This window comes from Mytilus edulis, chromosome 13 (genome assembly GCF_963676685.1).
Source record: "Mytilus edulis chromosome 13, xbMytEdul2.2, whole genome shotgun sequence".
Classification (NCBI taxonomy): domain Eukaryota; kingdom Metazoa; phylum Mollusca; class Bivalvia; order Mytilida; family Mytilidae; genus Mytilus; species Mytilus edulis.
Window position 1 is genome coordinate 9,964,355 of NC_092356.1, and position 25,864 is coordinate 9,990,218.

The following is a 25,864-nucleotide window of genomic DNA, read 5'->3' on the forward strand; positions in this document are numbered from 1 at the left end:
ACGAGAAACACTTATGAACGGATTAACAGACGACAACCACTGAACATCAAATTCCTGTCTTTGGACAGGTGCAAACAATTGCAGCGGGATTAAACGTTTTAATGGTATACAAGGCACAATATAGAAAACTAAAGACTAAGTAACACAAACACCACCAAGCTCTTCTTATTTTTGTTTGTAGACTGTTGAATTAAACTGCAGTTACTAGTTACAGTGAATACACGTTAAATTGTATTTGACATAACTTTCTACGATAAATTCCATAAACTGTTTTATATCTGTAAAAAAATTTAAACGTACCAATAGCACCAGTGGATCTTCTTGTTGCTGTTGTGGATAAAATCTTTCTACTTCGTATAAGATCAGTTATTTGTCCAGCAGCTAGTCCTGACACAGCTTGGCATAAGTACGGCAAAGCTGTAAGGAGACCATTCTAAAACAAAAGATAACATATTTCGAATTTACTCATCATGGAAAAGATAAAGACAAAATTTATAATGTAAAAAGTAATGTGCTATGATTGCCAATTAGACGACTTTTCCCAAGGACCAAATAACACAGAAATTGGCAACTATAGGCTGAAAGTTGATTTTCGTTTCTGTATCGGTGGTTAAGTATATTGATACTAGTTTTCAAAATTGAAACAAAAACGTGTTCATTCAATCCTTTCGATTAACGTGAATTGGCAATTAAGGATAAAATCATAATTTAAACGAACGTACTCACACTCTTAATATTGAATTTCATAACAGACTTCATAAAATCTGGAAGGCTTGTTAGCAATGTATAGTTCGTCCAGTTGTTACACATGTGAGCTGTTATGCAAGCTAGCAATGCTGGTGATTTTGCGAATTCAATCCATGGCACTTTAGACGTCTACGAAATAAAAACAATAAGTAGCACATCTTCAAATATCACACGATCCATTCTTCATAACAGAGTGGACAGTCAAACTCACAGATCGAAAAAAAATGACAACGCCATGACCAACAGAAAAAGTAGGCATCATTTGTGAAAATGGAACAGGGTTGTAACGACATAAGATACATGAGAAACATATCCGTTTTTATCTGTGAAACGGATATTTTATATGCGATACAACTACATCTTTTGATCAGTGCCGGTTTTAATTTTCAATTCACCATTATTCTCACTGACCCTGTCTTAGTTACAGAGGATTCATTGATATATCAACACTTCAACATTCTTATCTATATCTTCATATTAGGTTTTTGAAAGAATTAAAGTACCAATGAAACAAAAATATATGAACGTAGTTTAATGTACTTAGAAAATTGAAGGTAAACATGAGGCGAAATATGCCAAAGAATAAACCATATTTCAAGATGTTAATAGTTATGAAAGGTACCAGGATTATAATTTAGTACGCCAGACGCGCGTTTCGTCTACATAAGACTCATCAGTTAAAACTTTTCCTTAAATATTCGAGATACCAAAACATTCGCACATGTTAGAATATTTGTTAAGGTAACCCCAATGATATACTTTTGTAGATTCATTATAATTCGCTGGATACCAATTTTCGTGGATTTTGTGGGTATAGATAAACCACGAAATATAATATTCAACAAATGACATATTTTCTATAGGCTTGTATGCACACCTATGCAAAACTACAAAATTAAATATCCACGAACATACAAGTTTTCTTTTATCCACGAAAATCAGAACCCACGAAAATAAATGAATCCATAGTATTCGATCAATTGGTACGTAACTGTTACTGTTTGTTTTCTTCTGTAGATAATACTTACCCTTTTTGTTGTGTCAAATTCAATAGAATTGATTATGTAATCTCTTTCCTGAGAAGATATCCGAGGATGTTCCGAAGGTGTATCACGTGTCAGGATGAACCAAACTACCACCCAAATACACGAAAACCCACCTTAAATATAGATATCGATTCATGAAATACTTTAAATTGTTCTATAATCCTTAATTCAAAGCAATTTAAAAACCAAGATTTCATGCAAATTACTGCAAAAAAAAACAACTGTTTTTAATCTTTCCAAGGAAACTACTATTTAAGATATAATTGAATAAAATCAATTACTCGCACTTCGTTTAATTGCCAATTTATCTTCCAACATTGATTAAGGTGAAATATAAAAAAGTATTAATGACACATACTTTTTTTATAAGACGGAACAATTGGAAAATGACAGACACGAAGAATTGGGTAAGACAATAATAGAAAAATGCTATAAAAAAAAATTGAAAACAACACTTTTATAATTTCATGCGTCCGAAGCGCTTTTCTGAATTTACCTATATCAGGAAAGCTCAAAGCCAAACATTTGAAATCCAAGGGATGTAAAAGTATCGAAACAGATGAAGAGCTAAATGACAAAAATACATAAAACAAATAGCCAAATTCATCTGCTGTCAACTATGCCTGAGGGAGTCAAAACCTTAGTTTTTTAAGGGACAATTTTAGAAAGGTTTGTTATACATATTATATATTATGTCAGTACCGAAGTTCAGACTACTGAGCTGATGACACACTTCTTCATTATTTGTATTCTGATATCTCTAGGGCATGTATTTTTGTTTAATGATATATTAATTTTCAAGGTCTGATTTCTAACTTTGAAAAAAACTTTTTACTTCAATTACTTAATAATTCCGTTGTATGTACCTGTAATATAGAATATAGAACCCCATCCATTATCAAAGCCATATTCACACAAATAACCGGATGAGGCAAATGTTCCAACTACACCAAACATAGTCCCTGAAATAATATATATACAAGAGGAACATAACATGATCTGAATATATCTGATTCGTGTACTCTTAAATGTCAAATGTCAAATTGAACAATACACAATGTGTGTATGAAAGGACAACCGAGACCAGAGGGACACAACGGAAATCATAATTCAAAGGTAAAGGATTGCAATAGCAAGCGACGAAAAACGACAAAAAGACGAACGATAGTATTCAAAATACTTCATAAACACTACAAAAGAGGGACGAAAGATACCAGAGAGACAGTCAAACTCATGAATTGAAAATAAACTGACAACGTCATGGCCAAAAATGAAAAAGACAAACAGACAAACAACTGTGAACATGACACAACATAGAAAACTAAAGAATAAGCAACACGGACCCCACCAAAAACTAGGGGTGATCTAAGGTGCTCCGGAAGGGTATGCAGATCTTCAAATGAGCAGCACGAACTTAAAAGATTATATTTGATAGTGAGAGGGTAAACCAATCCTGCTTAACACACATTTGCTGGTTATATATCTTTAAATCATGACTTTATATATGTTCTGAAGCACCTACGTTAAAGCGGATTAATTGATTGATAATGCTCAGTATGGATTCTGTCGAACGGATGCTGTTTTTCTCCAGAAATCGAAACTGATCGCCTTTTTCATCTTGCGTACATTTTACATTTTTCCTAATTTCTACGCCGAAACCATCTTCCAAATACTTCTTTTACAGGGGCAAGCCAATTAACATATCAAAATTATGTTTGTTTGTTTGTTTTATTTCTATTGAATTATTTTAATTTTGTACTAGGAATCGTGTATTTTTGTAACTCTTCTCAAAGGAAATTAAAGCAAAAACATAATACATTGTCTTGATATAAATTAAAGTGAATTAATCTTGGTTAAATTGTGTCTTCAAAATCTTGAATCTCCTCATTTATTACTTTGTAAATGGTGTATATTTAGTTTTGAATTAATATTATTAATTTCCTTTAGTATGTAAAAAAGTAAAACCAAATCTACAGAACTTGAAATTCAAAGTCCATCAAAACTTGAAAAAATCAAACGTTCATCTTCTTCGATTTTCCGTTTTGTTATAGTTTAGCAATACAAATGAAGATTTATTCAGAAAGCGTTTCAAATTCATAAGTTTACATATGCATAATGATATATTTCCAATAAAAATGCATTTCATATACATTTTATTGTTTTAAAAACGATAAGATATTCAAATACCTTTAACATTTTTGCAAAGGATCTGTAATGATATCGACTACGTTAATTTACGTTTCTATCACACATACCTACAGAGGTTAACGTCATTAATTTACTTCTTTCTAATGAGGGTGCCCATCGTCCCCACATAGACTGCATTGCTGGAAACACTGTACCCTTAAAAAGGTAAGTTTTTGGCAGGTTTAAGTGATAAACATTCAGAAAACACAACTTAAATAGGCATGTTTTTGGCAATTTTAAGTGATAAACATTCAGAAGACAAAACTTAAATAGGCAAGTTTGTAAATGTTTAAGTAAAAATGAACATTTTGAATTTTGACAAATTTCCATTACATTAAGATAAACAGTTTATAGTCGGTACATTTATTATATTTCATAAACAGATTGGTTAATCCACTAATCTAGACATGGATGTTATAAAAATATCCAAGTAAGCAAAACTCGAGATCGTATATGGTTGTGTGGTTCTTAAATTTGCCATAGGAAATGCACTTGTATATAAGGTTTTATACTTTCAAACATTTAAGCTTCAGATCTAAATAATTATAGAGCCAAAGAAAGTTGAAGTACAAAGTTGAAGGGCATTGAGGATCCAATATTCCAAAAAGTTTTTCGAAAATACGGCTAAGTTTATCTATTTCTGGGATAATGCATGCATTATATATGTCAATAAAATCTAAAAGGGGTTTATATATTCAAAGGAATTGGAATTGTAGAATTTATTTTACTTACTGTCGCTAATCCAATGATTACACGTAAGACAAATACTAAAATGACTGATGTCCTAGCACAAACTGGCGTCAAAATGGTGCAGACAGATGAAACTGCCATAGCAACACCAAATACACGTCTCCCACCATAACGGTCTGCAAACCAACCTCCTAAAACTTGTGTACATATATATCCATAGAAAAATGATGCTAGAATTGAAGATCTCGTAGTTTTGTCCCAGTCAAACTCAGCATGCTGCAATAAAAATTTATAGAAAAACGGAGGAACAAGTGACAATTTAGCGAAATGTCTGTGTCTCGCCACTTTCAACATACTTCTCTATATATCATGCAGGCCAGTTTTGTTTCTGGGTGAACACGGAGAACCTGGAAAAACACCGACTTTCGGCAAGACAGCTAACAGTCCTCGTAAAATTACGATTGAATTCGAACGAATCTAGTGACAAGTGCAGATGAACTACTTAAAACTTCGGTGATTTTTACATATTGTGAAAGGTATAACTAATCAAAATAAGATGACAGGCTAGTTTTGCCAATGAGAGAGAACTATCTATCAAAGCTCAAATGGTCTAGATTTAAGGAATTGTAGGTCAACACATTACAACCTTCTATCTTCTAACAGATACTTTGCAAGCGTTTATACATGTAGGTTGTATTTCGGTATATACTTAATGGAAAAGTTTTCTGTATGCCACTCACTTTGTCATAACGTCTTTTTCCAATACAATTTATAATTTTGTCACAAAATTATGTATGATTTTAGTATTTGTCAGAAAATGAATATCTTTTTTTTATACCTTATTGAATACTGTTTGACTTTCTGCATGACTTGGACACGTATTTGAATCTATCGATGTCCCGTTAAGTTCTGTTGTTGAATTAACATTCTTGACCATACACACTATAGCAACACTCAAATTAACTCTTACGGCATACACTAACACAACTCCAAAGAAAGAAGTATATGCCAGTATCCAGCGCTGAGAGCAACAACATGGAATATCTGTAGTTAGAAAAACATTTTCAAAAATCACGATGGATGTATTTTCTCTGGTTTTTTTAGCAGAATCATGGTAATCACGAAAATATCCCCTAGGCAAGTTCTTTTTTTTTAAGTATGGACGAATCAAACAAAATTATCTCCACGACAAAACAAAAACCCAGTGACACCACTCCAGCCAATCTTTGGTAACAGTGACGGGCTGTTCTTTTGTATTTTTTTAAAAGAGGGGAACACATATTTAAGATAAATAAAACAAAAGCATCAAATCTGACACAATAATAATATCACTGTGTGTGCGGATCCATTTCTTTCAAAAACGCATTTGTTGTATTTAATTTATTCGATGGAATTCTCTAAACTGAATTTTCTATTTATTTTGTCAATTTAAAATGTTATCTGATTAACATTTGTAAACATACTATCTACCAATAAGAGTTTGAAAAATATAATACATACTTTATTTAGCTTCGTTTTCATTGTTTTGATAATATGGAATACATGTTATGAATCGTTACCTTGTGTTTTATCGTTTTGTTGTAAATACGTATCATGTTTATCATTTTCTTCAACCAATTCCATCAGTTTAATGTTTCTCTTATATGAATATATCACTTAAATCCTTGATATTCCAGTACAATTTAAGTATTTCGAGTTTACAATTTATTTCAATATAATTTTAGATGCGTAAAACATATAAAACAACTAACATATCAATTTTACGTAGTATTGACAATAAGGATAAATTGTCCGGAAATTATTTTTACCGGTGAAAGAAGTATGCATGTTAAAGTAAGAATATAAATACGTCGCATAAAGATTATCCATAACTAAATGAAATTGATTTTTTTCATATTCTATCTTGAGCTTAGTTTGATGCATATACATTTAGATAATAGTACAGTGACGTATGATTCCTTGAAATTTCTTATAAATGACAATGACTGTTATCATAATACATAAACTCATTATATATACCAGGATTAAATTTTATATTTACGCCAGACGCTCTTCGTCTACAAAAGACTCATCAGTGACGCGCAAATCTAAAAAGAAGTTTAAAGTTTAAATAAAGTACGAAGATGAAGAGCATTAAGGACCAAAACTTCTAAAAATTTGCCAAATAAAGCTAAGGTATTCTATTCCGGAGGTAGAAAGCCTTATAATTTCAATAATTAAAAAGTTGTGTAAACAGTTAATTTATAAATATGACCTATTGAATGATAATTCATGTCAGCATAGAAGAACTATTTATTCGATTCGATATACTCAATGAATTATGCTAAGGAGACACAATGCATCAAAACGCGGAGACCGCATTGTAAAGAGATTATAAAAAAATTAAACACCAAACTACTTCAAACAAAAACATCTTACGTATATTGATCAGATACATTTTGAACGAAGTGTGTGTAATTAAGGATATTAAACTGTTCATCTCGTAGATTTCCGATGACGAATATAAATATATATATATATATATATATACATACTGTACACAACCATGTATCACCATCATTGCAGGTGATCCGATGGATAAATCTGTTGTAGAGTTGTCACTGACTCGGACGTACTTATTTATATAATTATTTTCTTTGGCTGTATCTTGCATTGATTTGTAGGATCCTTTACTATAGATAATTGAGCTGATCTGTAACAATAACATCTCCATGCCTTATATATCATGTACTGTAGTTCGCCGCTAGATTAAAACTGACGAAGAAAGGTAACACACGGCCACTGAAAGCTTTATTTTTGTAAAGTTCAGGTGGACGTGTGGTCTAGCGGGACGGCTACAGTGCAGGCGATTTAGTGTCACGATATCTCAGTAGCATTGGTTCGAATCCCGGCGAGGGAAGAACAAAAAATTTGCCTAGGCAAATTTCCAGATCTAACATTGTTGGGTTGATGTTTAGACGAGTTGTATATACATAATGTACACATAATGTACACAGCCATGTATCACCATCATTGCTGGTGATCCGATGTATAAATCTGTTGTAGAGTTGTCACTGACTCAGACGTACTTATTTATATAATTATTTTCTGTGGCTGTATCTTGCATTGATTTGTAGGATCCTTTACTATAGATAATTGAGCTGATCTGTAACAATAACATCTCCATGCCTTATATATCATGTACTGTAGTACGCCACTAGATTAAATTTGACTGTAACATATATATATATATATATAATGAACGTAAGTACGTCTGAGCCAGTGACAACTCTACAACAGATTTATCCATCGGATCACCAGCATTGATGTGATACATGGCTGTGTACATTATGTATATACAACTCGTCTAAACATCAACCCAACAATGTTAAATCTGTAAATTTGCTTTCGCAATTTTGTTTGTTCTTCCCTCGCCGGGATTCGAACCCATGCTACTGAGATATTGTGACACCAAATCGACTGCACTGTAGCCGTCCCGCTAGACCACACCACCACCTGGGCTTCATAATGAACGTAATATATACTAGATGTATACATTGAAACATCATTAACTTCTTGTGTCGTGTATGACACTAAATGAACTCACCACAGATATCACGTTTTACTGGGTTTTACTGTGTGTATACTATGTGTTTGTTAATTCTACGTTGGCTAGAGCAGGGGAAGTGTTGAGCTCTCTCAAAACATGTTTAAGACTGCCGCATGTTGGTGCCTGACCAAAGTCAGGAGCCTCTGTCCTTTGCTATTTTTTGGCAATTTTAGTTCATTGATTAGGTTTGGAGTTCAGGATGACGTCCATTTTCACTGAAACAGTACACATTTTTATTTACGGCCTAGCTGAGGCCCACCTCCAGGAATGTCCCTGCATTGAAAACCCATTTTTGGCCTTCGGTAGTTATCTTCTCTTTGGTCGAGTTGTTGTCTCTGTGACATATTCCCCATGTCCATTCTAAGTTGTATTATATAGTGTGTCTTTCGTCAATGCATTAGGCCAAAATATTGGAAAAACCAAAAGATATACAATTTTTGAAGAACTTATAAAGGTTATGATTTTAGTTATAAGATGTACAATAGACAAAAAAATCAAAAGTCTTAACAACCTAAGATATATATCAAATAGTAAGCGCTTCCGACTAAATCTGTTAAATGGAAATACCACCAAATTTGAAAATGAGAAGATGTGATAAAATTGCCAATGAGCCAACTTCTCATGAAAGAACAAATAACAAGAATTTAAAAACCATAAGTCATCGTACGGTCTTCAACAATGAGTAAACCCATACTGCTTCAACTTTATTATAATTGTCCTTTCAATGCGCTGTTTTTAAATGTACATGCATCAAGCTAGGAACACTCTCGTTCCAACTTTAAGGATGAATAATTTGATTTTGGATAATTAACGTCTTCTGAATGACTGAAAATGTCTGTCTATCAGCACATATACATAATACAGTCATGTGACCTTGAATTGCGAGTCATCAATGTTTTTTTCTTCTTCAATATTTAAATTGAATTAAATTTATTGATAATGAGTGACTGTTACATTTATTATGTCTTTCGAAATAACCTAAAAAAATTCATGCATTTAAGAACCCGCGTATATTACAGTCCTTTAAAATATATAAACACCTGAAGATCTATTTGACAAAATTTAAAGGGGACCTTAACTATAGAAAAAACATGATAAAGTCACCTTAAAAACTGTATTTTGATCTTCAATATCATTAAGTTTTATTTTTTTTCTGTTCAGTAGCTGTCACATTTTCTTTGAACATCGTTTTGTCATTCTCTCTACATATTTACATAGAAAAATATTTCATTTAAAAAGTAAGTATTAGGACGTTGGTGATTTATGATAAAGAAATGTGTGTAAAACAATTTTTTTTTTATTGTACATTGAATACATTTCTTTTAATTATTTATTTATCATTTCAATATTTTCGTTTTTTCCCTCGTTTTTTTTCCATTTATTACTAATCAGTCTTCCAAATATCAAAGATAATCTAAAGGCAGATTATTAAATGATATATGTATGTATACATGTATTACATAAATTGAAAAATAAGCGAGTTGATAATAAATATATATCACATCTATATACATTTATAATTCCACTGTTTCTAATCCCGTAAGATATGACCATACTCTATAGGTTATATCACGTTATCAGTCAATGTTAAACATATCAATGGAGAAGCAGGTGGAAAAGAAGGATGATGATGACAAAGGTAATTTACTTACATAATAAATATTCATATATAGATATAGGAAGATGTCGTATGTCCATCTTCAATAATAGTTATCGAACGTACCAGAATTATAATTTAATAAACTAGTAATTGTGTTAAGGAACAAACTGAAGCCCTCCTCCAGGTGCGGGATTTTTCGCTGTGTTAAAGACCAACTAGTGGCTTTCGGTGTTTTCTGCTCTTTGGTTGGGTTCTTGTCTCTTTGATAAATTCCTCATTTCCATTCTTACTTTTATTTTGTCGATATATGGTCAATTTCTGACATCTGTTTTCAGCTATCAATCGTTCTGTTTGGATCTTGATAAAGTGGTAAGAAAAGTGAGTATCATATTGAATTAAATGTTAGTATTGGTTCAAATAAGAAATTACTCCACTTTTGCCGAGCTTTTATCATTTTTTAATCGATATCGTATTTTCCCCTATCTGTATGTGTATTGATCAAAATGAAAGATATATAAAATTATGTAAGCAAACTACTGTACTTTTAGATGTACCAAGTTGTTGCTCACAGCGTTGGATTTTAGCTTATACTGGATTTTTCGGTTTTGTATTTGTGTATGCATTACGAGTTAACTTTAGTGTTGCTATAGTTTGTATGGTGAAATCTTTGAATTCGTCATCTTCGAACAACATCAGTGATATCAATGACACGTCGTCTACATGTTCTGGAAAAGCTGCGGAAAGAGCAGTCTTTAATCAGGTATTCAATTATAATGGTTCGCACAATAACATACTGTAAAAGTAGACATTTTTGTCATCTACTTTAAAAACAAATGCTACAAAGCTGGTTCAAATGATAAAAGTTATAACATGTATCAACCAGGATTATAATTTAATACGCCAGACGCGCGTTTCGTCTACATAAAACTCATCAGTGATGCTCCGATGAAAAAAGTTAAAAAGCCAAACCAGTATAAAGATCCAAAATTCCAAAAAAAAGTACGGTTTATGTAATCTATGCATGGGATAAGAAAATCCTTAGTATTTCGAATAGTTTTACTTTACTAATAATGTAAGCAAACTATAATACGTCATAATCCTGTAATTTTAAAGAGCTCATCTCGATCTGACTCCAAGTATTTGGAGTTCAATCAATCCTTAACGTGAATAAAAGCCAGCAAAGATTAACCAGTAACGCCATATTTCGTAAACTCATCACAAACAAAACATAAACGTTTGCAATTTAAAAACTCATTACCACAATTTGCATGCAAAATATGTTCAAACTTTTCAAACCTTTTCAAATTATCATTAGATATGAAAAACTAGTGAAATATTTGGTTAAACAATCGAAAACTTTGCTAAACAAACTGACACGAGATTGTTTAAGAATATTTGTCGGAGGAGATAAAATATTTTTTTCTAATATATTGATCACTTTGCATGCAATGCAGCACGTATAAAAGCAACATCCAAAAAAACAACTATAAAAGATGACTACCTCTGCAACTTATCCAGATTACCCCAATTTACAACAACATCTACCAAACGGATGATTGTTAATTTATTCTCATCTTTTATTATGCATACACTACCAATCAAAGAAAGTTAGACAAACATCAATCATTCGATATAGAAAATAGATTTTGCAATGTCCATACAAAAGCAACAAACAACAAAACAGATAGTATGTATATATAACACAATTTTCGCATTTTCTTTCCCTATATATTCGGTATTATTGAAATATGATATTAAGAAGCAGATTACAATAAGAATATTGTACAATACAAATTTTGTTTTATTTCAATCGAAATGAAAACTATTCTTACATATGATATGATTATCTTATTCCGTATGTGAAACCTAAAAATATATATTGGCTTTTTAATGATATTTTGTTTCAAAACGCTTAAGAATTTCAATAGTTTCATTACAGCATGCTGAATTTGAATGGGAAAAACAAATCCAGTCGACGCTCCTTGCTTCATTTTTCTATGGTTATATTGTTACTCAAATTCCTGGTGGCTACTTGTCTGACAGATTCGGTGGACGACGAGTATTTGGTACCGCCATGGCAGTAGCATGCGTGTGTACACTGGTGATGCCTGCGTGTGCGAGAGTATCGGTAGTTCTGGTTTACGTTCTTCGAGTCCTGCTTGGACTAGCAACTGTAAGAATCTCATTTTGATATTATCTATAATTCAAATATAACAAGATATGTGGTATAATTGTGAATTAGACGTAAAAATGTTCACAATTATTGAATGCCCTTAGACGAGCTAAACCAATACAGTATATCAAGTTGTAAAAGGTCTTGCTTTGATAAAAATGTGAACTAATTTGAAATAGAAAATTTACTTCAATAGTTCTGCCGAAAGCAATAAACGAACAACAAATTTGGCAGATTGCAACCGACAACAATCAATCACCTAATGAACTACAGGCCCTTTTAAATGCTATTGTTTTATGAAAAGGTTTTGTTTTTTTCCTGATTTTTCAATCTGTCATTCTTCCTAAAGATATTTTAAGAGAGGGACGAAAGATACTAAAGGGACAGTCAAACTCATAAATCCAAAACAAACTGACAACGCCATGGCTAAAAATGAAAAAGACAAACAGAAAAACAGTAGTACACATGACACAACATAGAAAACTAAAGAATAAACAACACGAACCCACCAAAAGCTAGGGGTGATCTCAGGTGCTCCGGAATGGTAAGCAGATCCTGCTTTACATGTGGCACCCGTCGTGTTGCTTATGTGATTACAAATCCGGTAAATAGTCTAATTCGGTAGGTCACATTCATGAAAGGGAAGGGGATTTTAGTTACGACGTAAAGAACATATCCGATATCATTTGTGAAACGGTTATTTCATAACGGTCAACCAACTCGTGATGGCGTCCGTACAATTTACGAAGGGATGATTTCAACTTCACCATTTGGAACTCTTGGTTTAATAGCTTCCTTGTAAGCAGTAACCCTCTATCAAGAAAATCATGATAGGAAATGCAAGCACGGGAATATCGTATCAATTGGGAGATATATACCCCGTATGCAGGTGCTGCAAGTATTATGTAAGTTCTCGCAATGATATAGCTTCGCTGATGTGTTGCGCAAACATCAATCAACCAAAAGCTGTCTCATCTGAAGAGCGAAGTACCATTAAAACCAGATTTAAAAATACTTGATTATCAAATTCATTTTGAACTCATTTTCATTATCAACAAGGGTTTACTGATTGTAATTGCTCATCAATGGCAGATACATGTACATCCATTCTGCAAAGCCATTTAAATTTATCGAAATGTACGTGTAGCATTATGTCTATTAATCATTGACTAAAGGGACTTGCTGAACTTAGGATATACACTGAAAAATACATGTCATATCTAGTGATATTTAAATTTCAGTGGTACATGTATATTTAAACACCGAAAGCGTTCAGGATAGATAATGTTCGTGACCAAGCGCACTGCATTATAGTAGAAATATACCAACCGTAATACCAGTATGGTAGAAAGCTACCACGGACAACCAAAAGTCAACCTAAAAATCGCAGGCTTCCAGCAAATTTAGCGAGGCCAAATATACTTGTGCGCACTCAACCTTTCTGTAAACCAGACTTATTGACATTACCGCACAAGAACAAACAGAAAAAATCAGTTAAAATGGGCTTATCCAATCAGCAAGAAACTAAAAAGCTATAACTACCAAATAAAAACAATTGATACAAAGTACCGAACTAAGAGTAATGTAGTTACTGGAAACTAGGATGCATGACTGATTAGGTATTCTTTATAACAATATACTAACGATTGTATCAATATAATTGTTCAGGGAGTTTCTTTCCCATCAATGCAGTCTATGTGGGGACGTTGGGCACCTCCTTTGGAGCGAAGCAGACTCGTAACTGTTTCTTACCTTGGTATGTAAAGCCTTATTAATTCGTATACCAAGTTCATCTTTTAATCTCTATAGTGCATTTCACTCGAGTTTAAGAATTTTGTAATTTATTCAAATTGTCTAGTTTTCATCTTCTTATATCCCAATCTTATTGCAATGCCTTTTCTATATGTATACACGTTGACTGTCGAGTATTGGCTGCTGCATTCCGGTTATATTTGAGTAGTGAATAATATTTTTTTTTATATTTTTGACCAGTTAGGGAATACATGCAACCGTGTTTAGGCACTTGAAATTGCACAAAGTAGTTAAACTTGAAATACCTTCTTTTTTTAAATAATTGTTATTTTGTTCAAGCACTCACCTGTTGATTCAATCTGAACACATAGTTGCAGAGAGGTAACATGTTACGTCACTTTTGTATTTCAAAAGCATTTCAGTTTTCATATATCAGACATAAACGATCATTTTACAGAATATATGTTTTGGAAATATTTAATCAAAAGGTCTTATTGGGCAAACTGTCACCAAAAGAAAACTGCAAATATTTCATGATTAAAAACAAATATTGCTTTGATAAAGATAAGGGATAATCTTCTTTAAATCTTTAACACCAGTAATTACATTTCAAGGTCACGACATACATATCGAGTTTTGCTCACCTTTATCAATAATATACTATTCTGCAAAAGGAAATCACGAATTCACCAACATTCCAACTGACTTCATTTTCAGAAAACAACATCTGTAACAAACACAAACTTTTAGCTACTTCTTTACAAGCAGAACCAAATACAATGAAAGTCCCAACTAAGTACTGGCTTCCGAAGCTACACAAAAAACCTTACAAATATAGATTTAGTTCATCTTTAAGCCATTGTTCCACTACTAAATTGTCTATTCTACTTACTAATAAAATTGAGAAAGGAAATGGTGAATATGTCAAAGCGACAACCACCCGACCATAGAGCAAACTAGTACACTTGGTACAATAAAAAAACCTGATAATAAATTTTTCAAATAAGGCCTTTGAAAATAGTGGAATTAAGTACTTTTGGAGTGTCAAAAACTCGTTGGAAGTACTTGATAAATTGCATGCATATATTGGTGATTTTGAATCGGTTCAAAGTTTTGATTTTTCTACCCTATATACCACTTTGCCTCATATTCTCATTAAGAAAAAAATCACATTCCTAATTAACTGGGCATTTAAAAAGTCAGACTGCGAGTACATATGTTCAAACTCTTTTAGGTAATTTTTTAGTAGCAATAAACAAAAGAACTGTGTCAATTGGACATGCTTTGATACTATATATGCGCTTGAATTTTTACTTGATAACATTTTTTTTACTTTGGAGATTACGTATATCGTCAAGTTATCGGATTTCCAATGGGAACTAACTGTGCACCCCTTATTGCGGACCTGTTTTTGTATTGTTATGAGTTACAACTGATGACTAAAATTAGCAAAGACTCATCGAAACAACATTTCATAAAAAATTTAACAATTCTTTTAGATGTTTGGATGATATATTGGCTCTCAATAATGACGACTTCAGTATGTATACTAAAGAAATTTATCCTGTTGAACTTACTTTGAATAAAGCTAATACTAACAATGACCACCGCCCTTCCCTCGATCTTGATATCTATATCATTAACTAGAAGCTTTATACAAAAATTTATGATAAAAGAGATGATTTTTCATTTCCTATCGTTAATTATCCATTTTAGATGGTGACGTTACCTTATCACCATCTTATGGTGTTTATATATCTCGACTTGTACGATTCGCTCGTGTATGTAACGACGTATTAGATTTTAGCGAGAGAAATTTATGTATTGCTGAAAAATTATTACACCCGGGTTTTCGATATCACAAACTAGTCAAAACATTTACTAAATTTTATCATCAATATAAGGAAATAATTCGTAAAATATACGTCCAGGTATTTCACATCCAATCTTTTATTGTAATATTCTTTACAAAGCACAAAAATGTCAGTATTCACATTAAAAGTTTACAAAACCTTTAAACAGACTTATTAAGAAGGGATATAGTTACGATACTGTTGTCAGGTCATTAAAGATTGCATATTTTGGCTTTAATATTGATTCACTTATAGGGTAATTGCATCGGAACTAAACACATTTATTTAAAAAACAGTTGTTGGCATGACACGGGTTATGTTCTTTTCATATATTTTATGATAGTATGATACTAAACCCCTAACGGGAGAGATTGTGCCTGATATTCACATTATGAAAACATATCTTTCAATCAGTTTAATTGAGGCCTGGAGCTGTCAATTAACTGCTAGTAGTCTGTTGTTATTTTTGTATTATTGTCATTTTATTTATTCTATTTTGTTTCATCTTCTGACATCGGACTCGGACTTCTCTTGAACTGAATTTTAATGTGCGTATTGTTATGCGTTTACTTTCTACATTGGCTAGATGTATAGGGGGGTTGAGATCTCATAAACATTGTTTAACCCCGACGCAATTTTGCGCCTGTCCCAAGTCAGGAGCCTCTGGCCTTTGTTAGTCTTGTATGATTTTTAATTTTAGTTTCTTGTGTATACTTCGGAGTTTAGTATGACGTCCATTATCACTGTACTAGTATACATTTTTTAAGGGGCCAGCTGAAGGACGCCTCTTGGTGCAGGAGTTTTTCGCTATATTGAAGACTCATTGGTGGGCTTCGGCTGTTGTCTGCTCTATGGTCGGGCTGTTGTCGCTTTGACACATTCCCCATTTCCTTTCTCAATTTATTGTTCATTTAATATTGGCACTTTCTTCCAGGGACTATGTTTGGTAGCGTAGGAACATTTGCTTCATCTGGGTATTTATGTGAATATGGCTTTGACAACGGATGGGGATCTATATTTTATATTACTGGTAAGTAGTATTGTGCATGTTTACGAATATTTTTAATATCAAAACTTCAATGGAATGCAACAATAATGTATATATCTTTAACTTTTCACGCAGGCTTTCTCATCCGATTGATCTTTTCAGCTATACATTTTCACCCGTGTGACTTTTTTTTTTAATAATTGGCATTATGCGTACTATCTTACTGCTTGCTTACTACACGTGCATTATCAATGTGCCAAACTTGTACAAACTTGTACAAACAAACCTCGAGGGTATCACCAGTCATATCAATAATGTGGTAATTTTTTATAATTTTCTGTTTACAAAACTTTGATTTTGTCGACAAACTAAGGATTTTTTATCCGAGGCATAGATTGCGCATGCCTTAGCTGTATTTGGCACAGCTATTTGGAATTTTGGATCCTCTATGCTTTCAACTTTGTACTTGTTTGGCTTTATACATATTTTGATAAAGTATGTCATTGATGAGTCTTATTTAGACGAAACGCGCGTCTGGCGTACTAAATTATAATCCTACTACCTTTGATAACTATTGTATCTGTAACACATCTATACGCCTGTGTAATAGTTTATTGAAATGTCTCAGAATCTAGACCATATAATGCTACTGTACATCATGTTGTCTTATATCCAACGTAGTGTTTGTAGTTTTTTAAGCGAATCATGGTCTTAACTATTCCTTTTGAATTGCATTTATTGGAATTATCCATACTGTTTCCTGAAAATAACTTCTACGTGGAAGTTCTCATTCAGCATATTACACTGAAATAAGGACAAAACGGTTCATTGGTCGAATACATCTTCTCGCAACAATATGCATGTATACCTTTAAAAAAGCAAATCGAACTTTGGTGTTCTATGATATTGAGACATAAATTCAATTAATAAACCTATACAATAATGTATATATCTTTAACTTTTCACGCAGGCTTTCTCATCCGATTTATCTTTTCAGCTATACATTTTCACCCGTGGGACTTTTTTTTTAATAATATCTATGATATTTTTAAAAATATCTATGATATTGAGACATAAATTCAATTAATAAACCATTTATGCGTTTCCCTCAGTTTTAGTTTGTTACCCCGATTTTGTTTTTTGTTCATGGATTTATGAGTTTGAACAGCGGTATACTACTGTTGCCTTTATTTAGCAAGATTCAAACGCAGCCAAGACACATTTATCAACACAAGCATTCACTGATGATATAAGCATATAAAAAAGAAGATGTGGTATGATTGCCAATGAGAAAACTCTCCACAAGAGACCAACATGACACAGAAATTAACAACTATAGGTCACCGTACGGCCTTTAACAGTGAGCAAAGCCCATACCGCATAGTCAGCTATAAATGGCCCCGATTTGACAATATAAAACCATTTAAACGAGAAAACTAATGGCATAGTTTATGCATGTTCGTCAACATCAGATAACAAAGATTTATACAAGCAACGCTTGGTCTGAATAAGTAAAATTTCTTTCCTTTTATTTCTATATTATCAGGTTCTCAAACCAAATGCATGTGGAAGAACTAATGTAAATCTAAAGTAGATTCATGAAAACAAGCCTATTTACAAAAAAAAATTCGACTGATTGTGAATAAAAGTATAATAACAAAAATACCGAATTCCATGGAAAATTCGAAGCGGAATGTCCTTAAGCAAATTGCAGAATGAAAAGCCTAACAATTGTTTAAATATTTCAATATACATGCATGTGCAGTTTTTTATTCGTATAAGGTTTAAGATGTAAACATTTTAATAACAGGTGGTTTAGCATGCATATGGGTTGTTGTATGGTTCATACTTGTTCGCGATACACCATCTGACCATCCCTGGATCAGTGACGCAGAACGAGACTATATAAATAACAGCATAGAATATGACAACACAAAACGGGTATGTGTTTGATAAACGAAACAGTTGCATACCGCTTTTAAAAAGTCTTCTGAGAGAAAACAAATCAGGGTTACAAACTAAAACTGAGGAAGACCCATCAGCTAGAAGATGAAAACACCGGAACAATAGAAACACTTAAACGCAACAACAAAAAATGCCGACATGCATAGAAACGGAATATTTGATAACAACTGCCAAACATCCATATTTCAATTTTGCTGCAGAACATGTAAAAAAAGTGCATGTATTGAATCGGGTTTTATGGCTAGCGAAACTTCCCGCTTATATGACAATGTTAAAAAATATCGATAAAATGACAGGAACAGTAAAACAGTACAAACAAACAACAAAAGAATGCTCAGCGTAGATAAACACATACATAAATAATAGTATTTTAGTAACATGTGAAACGCAGAATAACAACGTACACCTGTGACGCATTTTTGTGACGTTTAGTTATTTCAGTTTTTTCTTATCTGGTGAATCAACAAATGTCCAACCTTTAATGCATAACATTATGGTTAATCAAAACACTAGACGATAAAATAAATACATATAACATCGTTTCTCATAAACAAAATCTTATACGTCTAAGACTGACAGAGCAAAATGAAAAATGTCTCTTAGGTGTTATTCAATTGCAACTGATGCTGATCACTAAAAATAAACTATCATAATTAAATAGATACATTGTAGCTTTAATTCCAAGAGTGTTTAAAGCTTGAAATAAAAACAAAGGAGCGGTTAAGATAAAAATGGGCAACTATAGTCAATCATACAAAATAAACGTAATAACTATGCCAGTTTAGTTTCTTCTTATGAGTTAATACGTCCCTTTTGTATCTTTTGTCTCTCTTTTATAGCTAACATAATTTCCTTAATTCATTGTGTTCAAAACTGATTATAATACTCCATTACATTTCTTTAAGTCATCAACAGTTCCATGGGTTGAAATAGCCAAGTCACCAGCCGTGATGGCTTGTATAACTGCGCATGTCTGTAATAACTGGATAAATTATACTCTCTTAACAAGTTTGCCTGCATTTATGAAAGCAGTCCTGAAGTTTAACATCAAAAGTGTAAGTTTTTGCTTTATGTCGACTTAGGGTAATCATATTTTTATATCATAATTTGTTGTTATTCATTTTTGTTCACATGCACTTTATTATTAAATGGATAGAAAAATAAGATAAAATGAAGAACACCGGACTACATCATGACGAACAAATTTAGACTGCACAATACGATCAAAACTAGAACTGAAGTGAACACGTGATTGACAACGAATAAACTATAATGGGTTGAAAATAGCCTTACGTTTTTGAACATTCTTTTTCATTTTCGGGAAATTTGATTTCCAATTGCGATTGTTACCAGGTTTAATGGTTTTCAGTATTAGAAAGTCCCTGTACAAAGTCAGGAATATGACAGTTGTTATTAATTCGTTTGATGTGTTTGAACTTTTGATTTTGCCATTTGATTAGGGTCTAAGTTTTAAATTTTCCTCGGATTTTTGTTGTTGTTGTTTTACTTGTTTGTATTTTTATAGAATGGAGTGTTATCTGCTGTACCTTACCTATGTCAAGCTGTGTCTGGTTTTGGAGTAGGCCAAATGGCCGATCTTATTCGTTCTAAACAATTATTATCCACAACAGGGACAAGACGCTTATGGAACACCATAGGTGACTATAGTATCGATGACTTACCATTTTTTAAATCAGAGTACAACGTTATCTCAAGAAAAAATAAACTTAGATACTGAATGTTCTGTCATTATTGTCTTTTAGAAATTAAATGGTAGGGAATGTATTATTAATTCATGAACAGACAGAGTTACATGTACAGTCGTTATAAAGTGATAAAATGTCTCCTCGTATTAATCAATCAAAATCTGAAATTTTTACAAGAAATATGATAATAAAAAATAAGTATCAAATATTGTTTTTATATCGAGGTTAACATATCTATATATTTCTTGTTTCTTATACACGTAATAAACTAATAGATATACACTTTAAACATACATGGGGAAAAATTGAAGAAAACTAATTGCGATATGAAGTTAAACACAGTGGAGGTGTTACAATAAAAAAATATTGCTTCATGTTTTAGAATCAGCACTTGTACTACAATTAGTGATCCTATAACAATACATCCATTGATCGGGTAACATATATCCTTTCTGTTATTTCATTCAATCACAATTTGTATTAACTGTTTATAATTTCTTTTCCATTTCCTAACCGTTGTGTGTTCCTTATTTCCTAACCCCATTCCATCTGATAGGATCATGACAACACCATTTAACAACCAATAAGAACCAACTATTGCTTAAATGATAATTTCAAGATGCTCTGCAAATCGTAACAAACTATTATTCGAGATGCAAAATAAAAATGTATATTTGCATTATAGTTCTTCCCATAATTTTATGGCCAGTTTATACAGTAAGAAGCTATAAAATGTTTCATCAAATTCATTGATGTATACACTAAACCAAATTCTGGAATGTCCAAAGGATTTTCTTTGTATTTTTTACATTGAGGAAAAGTCGATGACAAATGTTTTATTCTATGATTTTGTTCTTATGTCTTTTGTTACGATATAGTGAAAATAAATGCTTGTTTTTTCAGCGTTTATCGGAGCAGGCGCCTTTTTGATTGGTACAGGATTTGTCTCATGTGATCAGCGCAATATAGCTGTTGCATTTCTCTCGATAGCTGTTATGTTTACCGGATTTAGTAGAGCAGGATACGTCGTTAACCATGTAGACTTTGGCCCAAAGTAAGTTCAATTCTATAAGAAAATCATACTACGATAATTAGAGGTCATTGTATGTGTAAAATAATGTTAATGGTCACAAAGGGTATACAATTATGAGTATCCTTCAATGGCACATTCACATTGAAATAAAACAAAAACACGCTATTTACACATAGTTACTGTCTAAATAGATAAATGCTTTATAATAAACATATTTTTTCTGCGTAAAAAAACTATTGGTAAGAACGCCGAATCTGTCCATTGAACATATATGATGCAGCCTCTTGCATATATCGTAAAGAAACATACCTCAAGAACGGTAAAAGAGACGCATCCCAGAACTTGATCTTTGTATTGTGGTTATAAGCATTGTTCATAAATTTCCTAATTAGTTTTGAAAAATAGAAGAATTATAATGTAATACGCCAGACACGCGTTTCGTCTACATAAGACCCATCAGTGACGCTCAGATCAAAATAGTTAAAAATACTAAGTTGAAGAGTAATGGGGACCCAAAATTCCAAAAAGTTTTTCCAAAAACGGCTAGGTTCTATATGCCTGAGATTGTATGCCTGGGATGATATAATCCTTTTCAAAAAAATCAAAGTTTTGTAAACAGGAAACTTTTGGTTGAGGCAAATTAAAGTAAGAGAACGGAAACTTAGGACGAGCAAACGGACGTATGGATGGACAAGGGTAACACTTAATGCCTCTACCCCTCGGCGGGGGGCATCTTAAATAACCCATATCAAAATTATTCATAAAGGGAAGACATAATGATTGATCATCAAATAGCTCTTAGAGAAACGATGATCAAATTATGTATACATTTCTATGTGGGCACAAATATTTGTTGTTTCGTTTTGGTAGGAGAAATTTGGAGAAAGGAGTTTATGTCAATGACTGCTTCGCAGACGTTTCCTCGATTCATTACACGTCTCCAAGTGATAGGTGTAGCGAAGGATATTAAACGGAAGTGACTGTATATGCATATCACTGCTAAAACGACTGTGGTATCAATCAACTTCCTTTGCAAAAGCTTTTGGATTTCAATTACTCGTGTTGAATAGATCTAGATTCACATCCCTTTAATATACATGTGTAATAAAAGCTTTCAATTTTTTCAATTAAATGTAATTATCTTATTTAGATATGCTGGAGTCTTGTATGGTATCACTAATACTTTTGCCACTGTGCCTGGTATGGTGGCCCCTATAGTAGCAGGCGCCTTGACACCAAATGTAAGTGCATTACCTCATGTGTACCTCCTATTAACAGTATACAATACAATACGAATTTGTCCTGAATCATATAGTTATCAACTATTTTAGTTGAATCATTTAATCCAATGGCTTGAATCAACCAAGGACAAATCTGAAATAAAACATGACTGAACATTGTAGTCACGAAATCATAGAATAATTTTCATGCATGGTTTGAAAAATGAATATAGTAAAGTAACTATGAAATAGGTAAAGGAGAATTGTGAACTTTAGCACAATAGATTACCTATGTTTACTCACTACAGAACATATTTAAAGTAATTTTTGTTACGCAAAAATGTTTTGTCTGTAATGCAAAGAAAATTAAATAATTCAAAGGTTGGCCATTGCCTAGATAGAAAAGGTACACAATACACCTACTAAATCTATATAGATAAAGCTCTTATAGGCCAAACGATTGACAATGAAATATCAGACAAAGAGGGAATAGCTCGTGTATATAGACGTATAAGCTCTTTAATACCTACAGAGTATTAATCCAAAACAGGACATGCAAAGACACCCTGAAATTTAATTCATGTTTAAAGACATGTTATTCATTTTGAAATACACCTATCATATTATGTTGCTTGTTTGAATAAGAATGTATTTAATCTTAATGTGGGTCCTACTCAGAGGAATATATGATAAAAATCATCAGAGATACTAGGCATATATGCTCGTACGATCGATGCACTAGTACAATTGAGAATGGAAAAGGAGTATGCGTCTCAACAATCCGACAAAAGAGCAGAAAATCGTATATTTCGTTCATATTTCGAGCAAAATACCTCCTATGAGTATGGTCGTAAATTTCAAAATATGTTATTAAAACCAAATTATGTATGACATGAAAACCGGATCTCACAATTAAATTCTTTTTCATAGTTATTATTGTATAAAAAAAAAAAAATGATACTGAAATAAAAGGGCTTGTATCTAAGATCAGATGTATTTTTTTTTCGGTAACTGGGAACTTCCGTAACCCAATTGTCTCTTTTATGCAATTGAAGAATCGAACAATTTGAATTGTTTAACAAACTGTTTAACACACTATATGCTTAGGTATTGTTTGGATATGCAAAATGCTGTCATTTTATTAAAACCTAAAGGTAATTTGAATAACTGCTGAAAATTGAAAAAAAAAAATTTAGGCGAAAGTTATATGTCAAAGAGATAACGTCACTAAATATTGAATAATGCAAAGGCAACAGAGTTTAATGTCACAACATAGATAACGATGAGGCTATCAAATAGTGGTTTATATCATTTCAATATTTATATGTTTTTAATCATTTTATATCTATTAAATGCAGGATACTCAAGAAGAGTGGAGGAACGTATTTTATGTTTGTGCTGCTTTCTGTGTAGTTGGAATAGTGGTATTTGGATTGTTCTCAAGTGGCGAGATTCAGGAATGGGCGAAGGATCGCGAAGAGATTATTGTTGAAAAACCAGCAATTGACACAGATACAAATACAATTATGATGAAATGATGTAGATAAGCTAAACAATTCAAGCAGGATCATTATATTAAAATCGCTTGGAATTATAGCGATTGTTTGATTAACAGTTTTAAAATTAAAAGAAATAACAATGGATATGTAGCACATACGTGGATGCAAACTCATAAAGTTTTATCAGAAGAAAACAAATTTGTTCCGGGCTGTAAAGCCCTTTTAAAGACATGAAATCTCAAAGATCAAGATCTGGACAACGTCGTTCTAACAATGGAATTGATAATAAATGTAACTAAGTATCTGAATTCTGTCTTCTATATTTAGTCTTTGAAGTTTCTACTTTTTTAATTTCAAGAAAACACCAGAAAACATAAACGAAATGTTCTGAAGGAATTTTCAGGTAAAGTTTTATCAAGTTTAGCCCAGTGCTTTCACCCCTAGTTTTTGGTGGGGTTCGTGTTGTTTATTCTTTGATTTTCTATGTTGTGTCATGTGTACTATTGTTTTTCTGTTTGTCTTTTTCATTTTTAGCCATGGCGTTGTCAGTTTGTTTTAGATTTATGAGTTTGACTGTCCCTTTGGTTTCTTTCGTCCCTCTTTCAAAAGAAAAGAATTTTTAGAAGTTTACCACGTGAACGGTAGACTCTCAGATCGGTACCTTATGCTTTTTGCTATTATTTGGTTCTTATTGTTTGCGATTATGAGTCCGACTTGATTCAATAGATATGTATAGTTTGTTCTTAAGGTTTAATTCACCATTTTCTACATTTGAAAATGCCTGTACCAAGTCAGGAATATGACAGTTCTTGTCCATTAGTTTTTGATGTGTTTTGTCATTTGATTTTGCCATGTGATTATGGACTTTCCGATTAAATTTTCCTCTGAATTCAGTATTTTTGTGATTTTACTTTTTGCTGATACACAACTATCTCAAATGGATCAAATATTGGTATATTGTTAATGTTCCTACTGAGGAATTTAAAAAAGTATTACAATAAGGAGGCATAATATATAATTGCCAATGAGACAATAACCCACAAGAGTTCATATTGATAAGTAATAGAGTACAAGCAACCGTGCGGCTGTCGTCAATGTGAAAATTCATACAGTTTAGTAAGCTTTAAAAGTCCCCTAAATGAATAAAATGCGAACCAATTCAAATGATAAAACTAAGAACAGTTCAGAAATTGTCCTAGTGAGATATTTGTTTTATGAACGGTGTCTGAAGATTTGATCAATCTGCACACATGAACAGAATAGGATTTGGGTTGAGTCATGACAAGTAAGGTTATATTCTCGGTAATACGATAACATTTACAATAAAATCGATATTCTTTATGTTTGGACATTATATAGCTCCATGTACGATTTGAATTTTGTTCATCGGTGCAGGCGGACTTTATTCATTGGCGGAGAGTCGTCTGATTGATGATAATCTTATCATGTTCTAATAATATCAAACATATAATTGCAGTATGGATTTAACATACTTCAAGGATATAATATTTCTTTCGTATTCAATAAAAAACAAACATGTTTGACCGTAATGGCATCATGTAGAATCAATCTGTTTATATGCTGAATTATTGAAAATCAACAAACATATAAAACTCCCAGTTAAATTTAAGAGAGAGAGTTCATACAACCTGACAATATCAAACGTCCAACTCTATTAACCAAAGGAATATTGTGATCCTGACATGGAACATGCATTTTCTGAAGAATAAATGACTTTCGTTTGTTAATTGATGGTTTTTTTTGTTTTTGGGGATGCGGGAGTGATGAAACCATAGCGGGTATTTAATTCACGTTT

At 32.4% G+C, this 25,864-nt stretch overlaps 2 protein-coding genes across 5 annotated transcripts in view; one reads left to right on the plus strand and one right to left on the minus strand.

Annotated features, from left to right (window-relative positions):
- LOC139499957 (sialin-like) overlaps positions 1–7,129 on the minus strand; it is a 37,362-nt gene extending 30,233 nt beyond the window's left edge. Inside the window, exons 1-8 of one of the 4 annotated variants that reach the window (XM_071288620.1) lie at positions 6,230–7,095; positions 5,509–5,714; positions 4,713–4,946; positions 4,049–4,136; positions 2,660–2,755; positions 1,776–1,906; positions 727–876; positions 301–433 (exon numbers count right to left, since the gene is read on the minus strand). In XM_071288620.1, the coding sequence (XP_071144721.1) occupies positions 301–433; positions 727–876; positions 1,776–1,906; positions 2,660–2,755; positions 4,049–4,136; positions 4,713–4,946; positions 5,509–5,714; positions 6,230–6,293 (1,102 nt within the window). In that variant the 5' untranslated portion in view covers positions 6,294–7,095. Of the gene's footprint in view, positions 1–300; positions 434–726; positions 877–1,775; positions 1,907–2,659; positions 2,756–4,048; positions 4,137–4,712; positions 4,947–5,508; positions 5,715–6,229 lie in introns of all 4 variants that reach the window. The other 3 variants (XM_071288617.1, XM_071288621.1, XM_071288619.1) reach the window with 3 other exon arrangements.
- A 2,699-nt stretch (positions 7,130–9,828) lies between these two features.
- Positions 9,829–24,356, plus strand: LOC139501221 (sialin-like). Its single transcript, XM_071290220.1, has 11 exons — positions 9,829–9,898; positions 10,408–10,619; positions 11,799–12,032; positions 13,701–13,788; positions 16,572–16,667; positions 18,436–18,566; positions 19,496–19,645; positions 20,116–20,248; positions 21,200–21,350; positions 22,480–22,570; positions 23,908–24,356. Exons 1-11 carry the CDS (start codon positions 9,844–9,846, stop codon positions 24,085–24,087), a joined length of 1,521 nt encoding a protein of 506 aa, XP_071146321.1. The 5' UTR covers positions 9,829–9,843; the 3' UTR covers positions 24,088–24,356.
- The last annotated feature ends 1,508 nt before the right edge of the window (positions 24,357–25,864 follow it).